The following is a 15,549-nucleotide window of genomic DNA, read 5'->3' as shown; positions in this document are numbered from 1 at the left end:
GTGAAAAGGACCTGTTCTTCTGCATTTGTGAGCATCTATGATGGTTATGGACCTTTTCTGACAATGAATTATAAATATGATAATGAATAATAAATACGAATAATGAATACAAAATTTGATCAGAGAGCCTGTAAGTAAAGATTTATCTTTGATCTACTGCTATAATTTATAACTTATAATTGTTTTCAGTAAATCTTCCTGAAATATTTTTAGCTTTTAAAATAAGGCCTGCCTTTTCACCTAACAAATTAAGTTCAAGGAAGAAAACTAGCCTTAATGTGTTGGTTTAGATGAAAATGAGAAACCTCTTTAAGTGCAAGCTAGAATGATTCTAATAGCATCAAATTAGTTCTGATAAACTGAAAAGCAAAATAAGAAAGGCATAATTTCTTTCTTAATATATATTGGCTCTGACTCCTAGTGCAATACTGTGAACATTACCCTACAGAGTGCCTTCAACCATAAATTCAAACTTATGAAAAACATTTGTTAAATCAGATGCACATTATTTCCAAGGATAAAAAGGAAATTCTGGTCCCAGTGTAATCCTTGACAAAAGCCCTATAAAAGGGCAATATTCTGCTCTCTAGTTGTTTTTCTCTTCAAGGGTTAGCACAATATTAACAAAGTTGCAATGCCTTAAATGTCACATGCTGTTTTATACTGACTTTAAAGCAGCTGCTCGTCCAAGTTCTGCTCTGAACACAGAAATCTGGTCCAGTTTGTCTAGAAGAAGTTGTTCCTTAGCTTGTTTTTCATGAATTATCTGGTCTCTCTTCTCTTCCTCTGCTGCCTTCTGTGCTTCTCTGAGTAGAGCGAGGCGTTCACGTAATTCTACTATTGACATTTCACAAATTAAACCATGGCCACCAGTCTGGAGAACACGAAATAAACATTTAAATAACACTGCAAATACCAAAGGGAGAATAAAAGAGTAAAACCAGAATATTTTGATTGTGTTCCAGATCATGCTGTATATATTTTGACTTCCAAAAATACTGGGTTGGCCCTAACCTAACTTATTTACAAGCTGTTTTTAAGGCATAGAGTTTATCTTTCTTATGTGTAAAAACACAAGGTTCATGAAACATTTATTGAAAAAGCATTCAGATACACAGTTGATTAATCATTAGTGGATTAATGTATTTACTGTCCAAAGAAATTCTAGTTGACTCATCTTTCAGTTTTAATAAGTTTTTTGCAGTTTTTAAATGCAAACAGGAAACAAACTTTAAACTAAAATGTTTCATACCCAGGAAATTAAGATCTTAATGCCCAAAGTTAAATTATTAAAAAGGGGATGTTTAATCAAAGCTTTTAAAAATCTGCTTCTCAATAAAAATGATAAAGAGCCTGATTCTGAGATGTAATGAGATTTCTGCTTCTAAGTTTTCATCTAAGGACAGATAATTTCTTAACAGATTTGTGAAACTTGTTCTTGCATATGCTTTTGGTCTCCATGTCTACTTATATATCCATTGTATGGATGGAAAATTTGCATAAACCTCCATAAATACTGAGCTTCTGTGTAGCTTTCTTCATAAAATTTAATCTATTTCACACTACTGAATATTCCTTTGCCTATCTTAACATAGTTTTGGTACGCATCTTTGGTGTGTATCTTGTACCCTGGCATATTATAATGCAATTTATGGGTGTAGGAAGTCAAGATACTAACCTGACTCTGCTATAGTTGTAGAACTAGAGGATTTTAATCACAAAGACCTTGCTCTACTTAGTTCCATAGAACTAGTGACACAAAAATTAATTAGAAAGTTTGAGAAGGATGAAGGAGGAGGGGTGTGGAATCCAAAAGAACAAACACTGCTACAAATGGTATTTTTCAGGCTGGAATTAAGTGGTAATGATAAACATGTGTAACTAAAACTCAATAGAGTCATTTTAATGGAGAGAAATGATTCAGGTAAAGAGCCTTCATTTTTTCAAACAATCCTTTTTAGCAGGAAGAAACCCAGCAACCCTTGTATTGAATACTGAGCTAGTTGTTGACTGGGTATTAGTTACCTTTCTGCTCTTGAGCTTTTCACACAACAGAACATGAAAGGGATGGGATAAAAACAAGCAAGCAAAACAATAAAAAAGAGAGGATGCTCTGTCATAGGCAGCTGCTTGGCTTGTCATTTTCAAGAATTCACCTGATTCCAGACCCTCCTCTCCAGTCTGCAATGCCATGAAGCAGTCTAGACAGGCACTTGTCCTTCAGTGACCATTCCCTGGCTATTCAGAGCAGTGGATCCATGAAACAAGGGGATAGACAAGAGAGTTGAAAGAAAATAATAAGGGAGGGTGAGAGTGGGTGGGGAGAGCAGGGTCAGTAATCAGGCCTGGCTCTTTGCTGCTGCAACATTGGTATTTAAGAGGGATTATTACTGGTAAATATGAAGAATCTAATGGTACAAGCTCACAAGTGAAGGAGAACATGGATATGTAGAAAACTATGTAGACCACAGGATACTGAAATGATCATTTATGTCCTTCTCAGATTTCAACTTAGAGTCAACTTGCAAACACCAAGGGCTGTAATACCTTGCTTCTAATTTAAACTACTCAATGGATATCAAACTGTGTTCACAGGAAGTGAAGGGAAAATGTTTTGCAACAGGGCATAAGCATGAATGGCAGTGTTTAAGCATGACAAGCAGACACCAAAAAAGGTTTAGGAAACGATTTTGTAGAAACAAAGAATGGTAGAGATGGAGTATTTTTAATGTCTACATTTCAACAGTATCCAATTAAGACAGTGAAGCAGTTCCTTAAATATGAAATCTTTTACTTGTGCACTAGATAATAGTGGTGTTCACGCAATTTAAGTGACATCAAGGAAAGCACTGGGTACTTTAAAAATTATGAGAATGAATGAGAATTTTACGGCCACATACTTAATTTCACTAAGGCTTTGTAGAAAGGGAAAAAAACCAGGGCAAGCAACCCTTGTGTGTGGTAATTCACTAAGAATGCTGTTGTAGTATTGAGAATTGTGAAGTTGTGATATAGAATCATAGAATGATTTTAGTTGCAAGGGACCTTTAAGGTCATCTAGCTCAAGATCCCTTCCTTAGGCAGGGATACCTTTCAGTAGACCAAGTTGTTCAAAGCTCTATCCAACCTGACCTTGAATATTAGCAGGGATGGGGCATCTTTCACCTCTCTGGGCAACATGTTCCAGTGGCTCATTGGCCTCATTGCGAAAATTTATTCCTTATATACAGTCTAAATCTGCCCTCTCTCAGTTTCAAGCTATTGCCCTTTGTCTTTTCACTACAGGCTTTGGTAAAACATATCTTTCACTATCTTAATTATAAGCCCCTTTATGTACTGAATAGGTGCTCCAGTCCTCTGATAATTTTTGTGGCCTTCCTCTGGACCTGCTCTAACAGGTCCATGTTTTTCTTGTGCTGAGAACCCCAGAACTGCATGCAATACCCCATAAGGGGTCTCAAAAGAGCAGAGAGGGGGCATCACCTCCCTAAACCTGCTTGTTGTGCTTCTTCTGATGCAGCTTTCTGGATTTCATGCACATTGCCAGCTCATATCAAATTTTCACCCACCAATGTACCCAGGTCCTCTGCAGGGCTACTCCCAATCCATTCCTTCCCTAGTCTGTATTTGTATTGAGGATTGCCTCCATCCACATGCAGGACCTTGCACTTGACCTTGCTGAACATCACAAGGTTCAGCTGGGCACACTCCTCAAGCCTGTCAAGGGCTTTTTCCTCAACTACCCTTCTCATTTCATAAACTTTGTGACAGTTCCAGTTCAGACCTAATCTTCATATCATGGGGTCACTGTATCTAATGCATCCAGACTGCAATACATCTGCATATAGCACACAGTTCCTCTGAATGTGTGAAACATACACAAATACATTTACCTTACAACAGTAGTTTTTCCTTTTGAGCTTACCTCTGTTAAATCAACAAACTTGTGCCTGAGGCTTGATAAAGACTCAAGAGCTCGTATTTGTTGAATTAGTTCAAATCTTTTCCTAAGCTTCTCCTCTTCTTCTTCCAAAGCTTGCCTAAGAAGTTCCCGATTCTCTTCACAAACTTCCTGAACTGAAAGAAAAGAACTAATCTCTGTTAGCTGGCTGCATATTTTAGCAAGTAGTCCATCTGGAGGGAAATTAATTTGCATTTGTGAATAATGGTAATAATACTGAATACTAAAGGTACTTGAGGGAACAGTCTGGCATTGGTGGGAGGAATGATTAGAGAAACAAACAAGTACTTCCCACCTCCAGGACTTATCATTCTATTCAACACACAAGCATACTGTATACATACCTAAAATAAACACTTTGAATTACCACTTTGTAATTTCTGTTCTAATTAGTGCATACTCTTTCAGTATTTGATAAAAGGTTATTATGCAATAATTACAAAGGCTGGTAGGCTTTGCTATAAACCATTTCAGAGTGGCTAATACCCTCTGCCCACCTCAGCTCTTACTGGTACAAGTATGGAGCTACTGGGTCTGCTCACCAAAATATGCACAATTACAGGTAGTGGGTTTATACAACAGATGTTAACAATAATGGTGTTGCACTGGATTATGTACAGCCTTGCCAGTCAGAACAGCCTCCTGCCTGGACTTCATTAGCTAATGCATTAAATGAGGAATTTTTTTAAAGAATAATGAGGGATAAGTAATACTGTTTTCCTTCATCCTAATGACTGGTCTGTCTTGGAGGTGTTACATCCCTTGTCATACAACCTTGTTACCCTTATCATACTGTCCTTGTAGGGGATGTCTTTTCATTTCTTAGCTACAGTCTTCTCTGGACTGTCTTTTCTGGAGAAGAAATAATTTTGAGCTCTGATTCTTTCACAGTGGTTGATAGGCAAATCCTCTCTTAATTATATAAATCATAAGAATCTGAGCTTCACAACCTGATTTGACAAGAAGTACATTAATTCACATATGTACTTTTAGATGGAAGGGAACCTAGTTGCAGAACATTAGTGCTGTATTTCTTCCTTTTAAGCAAAGAGTAATTCCCATGACCAGTAGATTAGGATTTGTGATCAACCCACTACCAGCTTAGTCTTGGAATTCATATCAGACATTCATGCAAGTGTATAGGCTGGATCTTTCCCTCAACTTGCTGCTACTTTCTGTAAAAAATGTAATTGGCCAACTAAAATAAGGTAATTTGGGAACATTTGGAATAATCTTTCTTTTTCCAGATATGTAGTGACATGAGGCAACCAGGTGCCAATAATTGCCAGGTAGTGGGCTTGACCTCGTGTTAAGCACACCTGTGCCTAATTAGGGCAGGCCCCTACTGCATGAGCAGGATTAGGGGGCCAATAAAAAGCTCACACCTGGGGTAGTCAGGGGCCTGGTTTAGCCACCTTTGGAGCAGTAGCACCGATCCAGGCTGGTCAGAGCACCACTCGTGAGATTGTACGGGGACACCTGGTTGGACCTTGGAGCGCCACATCCATGGAAGAGGTTGGTCTTGCTACACAGATATATAAGTATGTAAATACCTATCTGCTGCTTGTATTTCTGGAGCTTTATTTTTGCTTGCTTTGCATTCTTGTGTCCTTCCACGACCTGCTCCACCAGGTCTCTCATTTCTTTCTGTTCCTGGAGACGTTTCTCTGCATACTGGTGCATCAGATCTGCTTTCTAAATCCCAAAAAAACAGGTAAACAAAATTTCTTATAACTGGTGATCTGAGGGCCTCAAATCATTGAAATAGTGCAAGGACAAGCGGATTCAAAGTACTACATGATTCACAAAAGTAGCAAAGCACAGTGGCTGGGAACAACATATAGACACAGATTTAAGGGTGGTCTTCTATGTTGTATTTACCCAAAACAGCCCTCCATAACATTTGCACTATTCTACAGGATTCCCTCCCATGATTCTAAAAGCAGACAAAAAAAGCCAGATCTGGATCTGGTTGTGAGAAACCAGGAAGAGTGCTAATCTAATACACAGGTGTGTGCCTGCAGGATCTTCTTGGGCTTACAGTCTATCCCTGTAACATGAAGTCCACCTTTGGCTATAATTTTCCTTTTTATGTCTTTAGAAATTAGCAGGAAGCAGGAAAGTGGATTTACCCAGACTAGATTCCTTCCTTTACATAGGAGTGGAGATTTACAGAAGGAGGGGAGTCAGCATGACAGCTGTTGATGAATGGAGAATTGGTGCTCAGTAGTTCTGGAGATCTCCATATGGATAAAGTGCCCTCCTGGCAAGGAAAGAGAGCTGCCTGGAACTGGTCAGGTTAAAGCAAATGTGAATTGCACATCCGCACATCTATACATATTGGGTCATTTCTGTTAAATAAAATGTGCTCTGAAAGTGAGTAATTAAAATTTTGAAATGAGTGTGAGCAATCACACTATGCTCAGTTGTACATAACAGGGTTCACTTTAAGTTCTTTCTGTCTAAACACACATGGTAACTCAATGCCAAAACTGGTGAAAGATTATTTTTTTTTAAGGACAGAGAAGGAACTTATTTAGCAAGTTTCCCTTTTGCAACATGGTCTTCATGAAAATCTTGTACATTTATGGTCCCATCTTAAGTTGATGGGACGTCGCAGAGACTTCTGTGAGAGGTGGCCAAGAGAAAAGTACTGGCTTGTCTACAGGGCATAGCAGTGAAGTGGGCTGATAGTAAAGAAAAGCCTCTGACAGCAACTATGAAAACTTTTAGATCTATAGTATTAGCTATTTCTTGATCACTTGTTTAGTTTACAGGAAAAGTGGTTTATAGGAAAAATATAATGTGAGTTTGGGAAAAAAATTAAAAGTTCTAGCAACATTTTTGGTCAACTGTAATTTGCCAAGTTGGAAACTGTGTGGAAGATGGAAACTTCTTGGCATAAATATTCAGTTTTTCATGTATCTATCCAAAAGAGAGTTCTCTGCCTGAATTTTCCCTGAAGAGAGATCTAGTCATGTCAGATAAAATGAAGTAAATTGAATTATATCAGTTTAAGTGAATTTGTTCATATTTGTGGCTCTCATTTTAACAGAATAATGAAATTAGTCATATACTGGTGATTTGATTGTAAATGGTGCTTAGAATGTCAGTGTTTAAAAAAGATATACACAATGACATGAATACATTGCAGAATGCCTTGAACCTGTTTGACTCAATTTACATTCTAAGTGTTATCAATCAAACCAAACACCTGTAAAAAACACTTTAATATGTGAGCATTGGTGTGTCTGGAAGTTACAGCACTATTTTTCCATTGTTTGCAGACTCCGGTGAACAAAATGTACAGAACCTTCACAAATTCTTGTAGTAGATACCATCCGTGGTATGTTTTGCACTTAGTGTAAGCTAAATTGGAGCAATGTTGTATGTATTACCTTTTCTCTCATTAGATCAGCTTTCTTCTTATTTTCTTGAATAACATTCTGATGGGCTAGAACTGCCTCTTCATAACTCAGTTTCCCTTGGAGCCTCCTACACTCTATTTCAGCTAGCTGCTCTTCCAAATCTTTTCCACGCATCTGTTTTTGCCATTCTAGGAATTCAGATGGGTCCTTAGCCCCCTGTAGTAAATTTTCAACTCTGCAAGAAATGAGAAAGAATATACTATTTGAGGGATCTGGCTCTGCAACCCTGCCTTGCTTCATAAAACACTTGTAGTAGTTTGTTGTGATATAATGTGATTGATCTCTGCAGAGGAAAAAAGCAGCCATCACCAAGTCATTTGGCAGATATATTTTAACTCCAGTCTAAGAGGCATTCCTACTATGTGGAAAGCATGGGACAGCCAGGCTGGAATAAAGTGCATGGGGGCATGGACCTGAAAGCTTTTAGTAAAACAAAGCCCCAAGAGAGGGCAAACTTGATCTACATATGGATTCTCCTAAGGAGCAAGGAGAATCAGGCTGAAGGTATGTACATTTTCTCAGAGGATTACTTTGCTTAGCGGTAGAAAGAAGAAGTAACTTTTTTCTTTGGCAATTCTTAATTGTATTTCTGTTTTTTATTTTGTCAATTAGATAATATTGCTGTAGTGAAGCATAGAAATATTCAGCTATTAAGCAAAACTACAATCTTATTTTTTCTGTGCTCAGAGAGACAGAAGCAGAGCCCTGGGGCAGACCCATCAAAGTCCCAGGTCAGAGTACTGAATGAGCCAAGAATTAGAGCAGGGGCACAAATACAGGGAATTGCCCCCTACTGATGGTCTCCAATACAATGCATGTATATGTGTATGAGTATGTATGTATCTGTTGTGTGTTAAGTGCAGCTAAAGATTAAAATTTATTAATAAAAAATAGGTTACAGAGAAAATCTATCCATTTGCTGAGTGGAACAAAATTCTGCCCGGCACAATGAACAGTATCCTATGTGATATAAAAGAACCCAATATACATACATACATGATAACAGAAGCTGAGTGATGCATAATACCTTACTGCTAAAATCCTCATACCAAAATTTTCTAGGTCCGAAGACCAAATCCAACCTTAGGCAATCATTCTGGGACTTAAAATCCTAACAATATTTAGTGCTTAGCCTGGTAAGTTAGGTGGATTAGAATAATAGAATATGATTCATATCACATAAATAATATAAATCAACATGCCGTGATATAGGTCTTATGTTTGTTAAAATTATTAGTGAAAGTGTTCTATAATTCTTGTTATAGGATACAATCTGCAGTGGCCTTTCAGGAGATACCCTCTCCCTAGTTAATGTCAGCTGAAAACCTATGCTGCTGAATAAGGATTCCTTATGTCAGAAGAATCCTTATGTCAGGATTCCTTATATCCCTAAGTCCACCAAAAGAACCTGCAGCCTGTTATTCCCCACCCCTTCCTAGTCTGTAGTTGCTTGTGTGGGAAGACAGCTTTCCTGCAGTACAACATGGGATCAGACTGGAGTGAAAAGAGCTGTGTGAGGGAGAGCTCTGGAAAGTCCTGTTGTGTGTGGAGAGTTTCCTCCTGGGGCCATGTTTAAGGTGATGTTCACAACCTTTGTCCTTGCCTAAGGTATCCCTGTGCCCAGCCCAGTACCTTGCTGGCCCTGCCTTGTTGGCCTGGCCTCCTGGATTGACCTCAGCCCTGTTTTGTCACTCCTCACTCATCCAACAATTGCAGGGTGGATTTCTGGCCCTGCTGTCTCTCACTGGATCTGCTCTGTTGCCTGCTCAGGGTGCTATGGAACTGAGCTGCTGTCAGTGAGGACACTGTCTCTACTTGTCTTGTCATTCTCAGCTCATATCTCATCTTGCCCTGTGGAGCATCACACTCTTAGTCTTCCATTTCTTACTGTGATAGAAATAGACATGTATTTTTATATACATATAAACAAGTTTTAAATACATATAAACAATTTCAAGTGTCGAATTTGGCATGTAGATGACCACAAGGCTTAATACATATGCATCTTTTATAATGGGCACAGAAATAGATGTGTATTGAATCCTTATTTATTTTGGAGAATTGGAATAAATCTAACAAGTGATCCTTGCTGGACTTTGCAAGTGAAGCCTGGTCAGAGTGCTAAATCAGAACTCAGCCACACTGTATAGCATCTACAGTAAAATAATGACTTTAATGTAGACTTTCATTTCAGTCCACTTTAGTGTTATCTGTGTTTATCAGATAGCTTCCTAATGCCTTAAAAAAGATTGATTATTTTAGTATATCTGGAGTTTACTTAATTGTTTTTAGCGTGGTTACTCTCTATCCAAGGATGTGAAAAGTAAGGAGTGATTGTACCTCTTGAGCTCCTGTTCCATTTTCCGCTGATAGAGGGCACCCTCTCTTAAAATAGCTGCAGCATTTAATTTAATAGGTATACTGTCAATCTGTCAGGGAAGGAAATGTATATACTACAGTTAGTAATGTAAACCATAAAACAGGGTACAAAAACATTTCAATGGGTTAAGTAAATCGACCTAAGACAGCATAAATTTAGTTTCAAGCATTCATCTAGCATTAATCTGACATTCACAATAAAATTGCATGCTGTTCATAAACCACTCAAGCTGCTTAAGTAATCAGCAAAGTCCCCCAAGTGAATTATAAATTTGTAATCACTCTTGGACCATGTCAAATCCCATAGAATGTGTTCACTTCCTTTCATTTTTTTCAGTGCTTATATACATAGTACACAGAGATTGCATCTTTGGACAAAGAAAATAAACTGCTTCTCTGAAAGATGGAAAGTTAGCCAAAACCACACAAGTAAAACACAAGCAGTACCTTTCATAGGAAGGTCTCAAAGGTGCTTTACAAATAACAACAGTGTTATTCTCCAAGATATTTCTAGACAACTGGCATCACTAATTACCATATCCATTTTTAGGCAGCGGTGAAATACAGTTCTCAGTGACTTTCAGGCCTCATGGGGCATAGATCCCATGGCTGCTTTGCAGTTGTCTGGAGAATTGCCTTAGGACTAACACCCAGACAATGTCTAAATACTAAGGGAGGAAGGGAACAACCCCTCTGCCAGTTAGAAAACATTCCCTGCAGAAATAGGCTGTTCAGAGAAAATGCATTGCCTTTGCAGACACACTTAACAGAGCTGAGCTGAACTGAGGCAGAGCAGTGCTGGTGGGATAAAAACTGGAATTACCCCTGCAGAAAACTAAACTCAGTAATGACACATTTTACCTAAATCCAGACAAGTTCTGTGTTCAGAATCCAAACATAATGCCCAATGATGTTCTTCTTTCCTTTTGGTCTGCTTCTCAACTCTCATGAAAGTCTTCTGCATTATGTGAACAACCCTTCCCCTACCTTTATCTTACACACAATACCAGCTTAGAGCAGACTTTCTCTGACACATGTAGACTCTTTCATATTATTCGCAATTACCTGTGTATACAGATCCATGTTCTTTATTTGCTAGCTATAATTTGGATAGAGAAGTGAACTAAGAATGATCATGGAAATACCCAGTTTATTAAACAGAAATACGACTGAAGCCAATATAGTCAAAATTAAAAGGATTCCCAAGATGTATACAAATAGGTATAAATAAGAAAGATAACTGAATAGATTCTTCTTTGTCATGTGGCATCAAGAAAGTTTTTATTTTTACTCATGCTTTTTCTGTTGTGAGGTATCTTCCCTTTTTTCAAGATGAGAAAATGGAAATAATTGGGAAAATGGCTGAACACTGCAGTTCTTGTGGAAAAAAAATATCTATTTCCACCTAATGAACACACAGTAGCTCAGCAAAAGCAATGAATATGTAAAGAGCAAGGTCTGATATGAACAAGAGGCAGATGGAGTCAGAGTGATGATGTATTTGTACTGTTTCATTCTTCCAGTGAAAAGGATGAATAGATATTTTGTAACAGCAATAAGAAATAATTGCTACTGTACATAATAAATGTGTCTGAAATGAAATGTATTTAATAAACTGTGGTTGTTCTAAATAGAGGAAAGGAAAATGCTACTTTGTTACAATATTATATAATTTCATTAATTTGATGATATTATAGTCTTACTTATACATCTTGGCTAAACCTTCCTCCTAGGATTTGTCTACTCATGGAGTTTCACAGGCAGGAAGGCAAGAGGAATAAAAAGTGTTTTAGAAGTCAGTAATAATTTGCCTATCTCTCCTTGAAAGTTATAGCAACATCATGGGTATCACCTAACAAACTTTTATGGAAACTTTTATATGTTTAGAAAAGATAAAATTGATTCTACACCTAGAGGGGATATTGGCATGTGTTAGGAGTGGCCCCAGTCAATGCCATAAAATGCCAGATCCATATTTTTCCTTATGCAATCTAAGCAGGTGGTTTGACTCTCACAAGTTCACAGAAACTTTTGACTATTAAATTATTAAATTATCAAAAAAGCAAGTGGAATATACATAATCTTGAACTAAGCCCCCCTAATTACAGGTCATTCATGTTGTAAATGTTTTCTGTTTTGTTTTTTTCCCCTTTTTTGAGTTTAGAAGCAACTGGGATCTTACTGCTTTCCTGTAATTTAAATGCTGCTGAATTGTGAGCAAGCAGACTGAGAAGGTGATGCTATTATTAAAGATACCTTCAGTATCTTTAGTATGTGATAAATGCCAGATATGCCTTAGAAACAGTTGCCAGATGCTCAGTTCCCCAGCAGGGAATCAGTTTTTCTAAAGTATATATGAGCTGTACCTAAATACATAGTTTTCAAGAGTAGGTAGACCTGCTCACAAGGTGTTTAAGGGCACAATACAAACCATTTCCGCATTAAATTATTCTGCATATAAACGTGAAACAAATGAAAGGTGACAGATGCAAGACTCAAGAAAGGTGACAGATGCAAGACTCAAGATTATTTGTAGCAGTTATTGCAGAAATAGAATGTGAGTTTTCATACTATTTTAAGGCTGAACAGCCCATTTTCTGTGGCCACAGTTCTCTGACCCTTGGAAATCCTAGCAGAGAAGCAATCAGTGTAGTGAATTTTATGACTTCAGTATGTGCCTAAAGGACACAAGACAAACATCTAGACTGATTGTATATTGTGTATCACACAGTCATTAGCTGGAAAGATTGCTCAGCATTTTTCAGGATCCCTTTTGTCAAACAGTTACAGATGCAAGATTGTTCTGTCCCCATGCTGAGTTCTTAAACCAAGCGTTCACAGTTTATTTTTTTTTTCCTGTGGACTACTCTCAACCCTTACCATTTCACATAAAAACTTCTCCCTTTGTAATTGAAAACACTGTTAAAGCAGCATGGTTGCTTTGTTTAGAGCACACAACCTACCTGCCAGGACTTTCATGGAATCAAGAGGTCTTAATTGTCCTGACCCACCTTACCCAGGACCTTCACTCACACCCTCCATTCACTAACCCAGGAGCCTCACTCATTTCAGCTCCTCTCTCAGCTTCAGTCCTTTCTGCTCCTGATTGTCTCTCCAGTTCTGTCTCCTGCCATCATGGACCTGGGTTACTTTTGTATTCTTGTCTCGGGCCCCCAGACCTGACTTGTTATCTTGCTTTGTTAAAGGATGACTTGGCTGTCAGCAAAACCTGTCACTACCCCCAACCCTGACATGCTGAGATCCTGTGCTGGGGTTGGTGAAGGCACTGCCTGTGCTTTCATTACCTTTTGTCTTCTTATTTCTCCTCCCTCCTGGACAAGGGACATTCTTGTTGCTCCCTGACCGTTTCTTTGTGGATTGTTGGTGGTGCATAGACCAAAATTTGTGAGACATTGACCAAATCCATCCCATTCTTCTGGCCACAGAACGTTGTGCAAAAACATGGATTCTATTAATAGTTTGCACCACAACAGAACTTGCATGTGTGTTTCTCACTCTCAAGTTCTCAAGTAGATCTGACAACAGGACTTTAATGGTTACTGACCTTGCTTTGGGGCTTTTGAGCCTGGAATGTGTGTTTACTCTTCATGTTGTCCTGTGTGTTCTGCAGTTCAAACAAAAAATATATTCTTTAATTTCAGAAACAGATTTTCAAGTACACAGAAAAAGAATTAAATATTTACTAAAAATCCTGCTTTAAAATTAATCTAAAGTAACAAATACAGTCATATTTTAGAACTGTTACATTCACAGAAACTTGCTATATACACACAACTTAGTGGGAATATTTTGTATCAAATGATCATACAAAGTACATCCAAATATTGACTAAAAGTTATTGACTAAAATAATGCTAAAAAAATAACAGTGATTTTTTTTTTTAACTATGAAATATTGCCTATATATATCTATGAATAAATCCATCTCTTAACTGAAATAGATATTGGGAAGACAAAATACATTGTCAAAGCACACTGCATGAAATTATTAAATAGTGGTATAATTCTACTGATTTTTATTAATTTTATGGGATTAACTATAAATACTGATATGAAAGTGTCTGATATCCTGGTGATGAATGCAGGGAATAGAATATGCAGATGTGATGGTGAAATGAATATATTAAATACACAGTTTGGTGACGTAGTTGTGAAATGGGAATCAACCTAAGCAAGAATTCTGTATGAATGGGAAAATTATTCCCTCAGCTTAGCTGCTGTGTGGTGTTAATGGAAAAATGGGTTTAGAGAAATATTGACAGTTTTAAGACTTGCTGGAGTAGTATCACAGGAAGGCTGCTTGTCTCAAAATAAGGAGAAAAATAAAGCATCACCAAATGTATAAGTAAAAGAGTATAAGGGGATTGTTCATTATCTATCCCAAAAGGCAAGTGTTAGTCTATGAATGTGAAATGACAGTGTGCTCTCAATGAAGGTATTTAATTCCTAACCCTAATTTAAACAAGAAATTTCATATACTTTGAGATATCTTGAAATACTCATTTTTCATCTTTGTACTAGAGGATTTTTAAGTAATAAAGTACTTCATAGTAATAAAGTAATAAAGTACTTCATAGCATACCTCTTCCTTTTCAGGCTTCACAGTTGCACACCTGAACTGGTTGGCGTTTGCTTTCAAGAGTAGATCCTAGAATTAAAGCAATTAACTTAATGATTATGGCCCATTTAAATTCTCTAGTAGGATTTTTCTATCTAGAAAAGCCGTGCAGCTCAGACTAATATATTAACTTGTTTCCAATGAATGAAAGCTTGACTTAGTATTTATATGAATTTTCATTCCTGATTAAAGACTTGAAGTAGGCTAGTCTTGATTTTCAACATTCTTTTTTTGGTTTAGTTTATTCTTTCTCTCTGGTTGTATCCTTCACATAAGGCATCAAAAGGGCATCAGGCCTTTGCTAGGTCTCACATATGAAGTGTGTTGCTCAGAATTCAACTTAAAAGCCACATCAGTACCATAGGCAGTAACTATTTCCACATAGCCAACAAACAATGCCTTTGTTTTTGGGTTAATAGAAGACTGCGAGCAGGGGATATGAGCACCAAGGGCACCTCCAGTAGGCACACACCTAGCAGTGATTCCACCTGACATTTTAAAGGGGGAAGTACAGGCAGCCACACTATTAGTTTATGGAGATATATTTTGGTAATAAACAGTAATCTCTAATCACAGCTGTGAAACACAGACAAGATTTTCTAATAGCCTTCTGATTGTAACATCAGCACTTCCATAACTGTCTAGAGTTTGGCTTCCAGTGTTCTCACTCCTTAGAGATGATCAGACCTGGTAGTTAATAGTGTCTACAGCTTCTGAAAAAAAGCGCTAGTGAACAAATGGCATTTTAAATGAATATTTCATTTAGGACCCAACATTTCAGCTTGTTTAGCAAATAGTCAAGGGAACTGACCTTTGTGGATTCTTTGGATGCCTTTTATGACATTCCAGAGGCGACAAAACCTGCTGTTACTGCAGCTTTAACTTCTGTGCTGGTTTTCCTTTGTTCTTTGTATTCATGTATTCTCTCCAAGGAATAATGTGGCTGGTAGTTAAGTGAAATTATAGCTATCATAGATTTTTGACAATATAGGCACTAAGATATCTTGCTTTTCCTCCTCAGTTTTTCTAGGATGTTTGTACACAGACAAATAGGTGTGTGCTTTCTTCACAATATGGAAATGATGGAAGGATAAAAAAATAATGTTGTGCATTTCATTATCATGAAATACCAATCATGGTGAT

The 15,549-nt window shown here is 37.5% G+C and overlaps 1 protein-coding gene and 1 long non-coding RNA gene across 3 annotated transcripts in view; one reads left to right on the top strand and one right to left on the bottom strand.

The window, feature by feature from the left end:
- LOC139800410 (uncharacterized) overlaps positions 1–15,549 on the top strand; it is a 46,659-nt gene that overhangs the window by 10,782 nt on the left and 20,328 nt on the right. The gene's annotated exons all lie outside the window — the stretch shown is intronic.
- CFAP99 (cilia and flagella associated protein 99) overlaps positions 1–15,549 on the bottom strand; it is a 42,920-nt gene that overhangs the window by 8,163 nt on the left and 19,208 nt on the right. The window contains 7 exon segments of the mRNA XM_071753327.1: positions 669–874; positions 3,926–4,077; positions 5,515–5,656; positions 7,360–7,564; positions 9,730–9,818; positions 13,334–13,393; positions 14,371–14,436. Of these exon segments, the coding sequence (XP_071609428.1) occupies positions 669–874; positions 3,926–4,077; positions 5,515–5,656; positions 7,360–7,564; positions 9,730–9,818; positions 13,334–13,393; positions 14,371–14,436 (920 nt within the window).

The sequence above is a fragment of the Heliangelus exortis genome, chromosome 10, assembly GCF_036169615.1.
Source record: "Heliangelus exortis chromosome 10, bHelExo1.hap1, whole genome shotgun sequence".
NCBI classification, from domain to species: domain Eukaryota; kingdom Metazoa; phylum Chordata; class Aves; order Apodiformes; family Trochilidae; genus Heliangelus; species Heliangelus exortis.
Note: the sequence above shows the minus strand (reverse complement) of the source record. Positions and strands in the feature narration are given on the sequence as shown.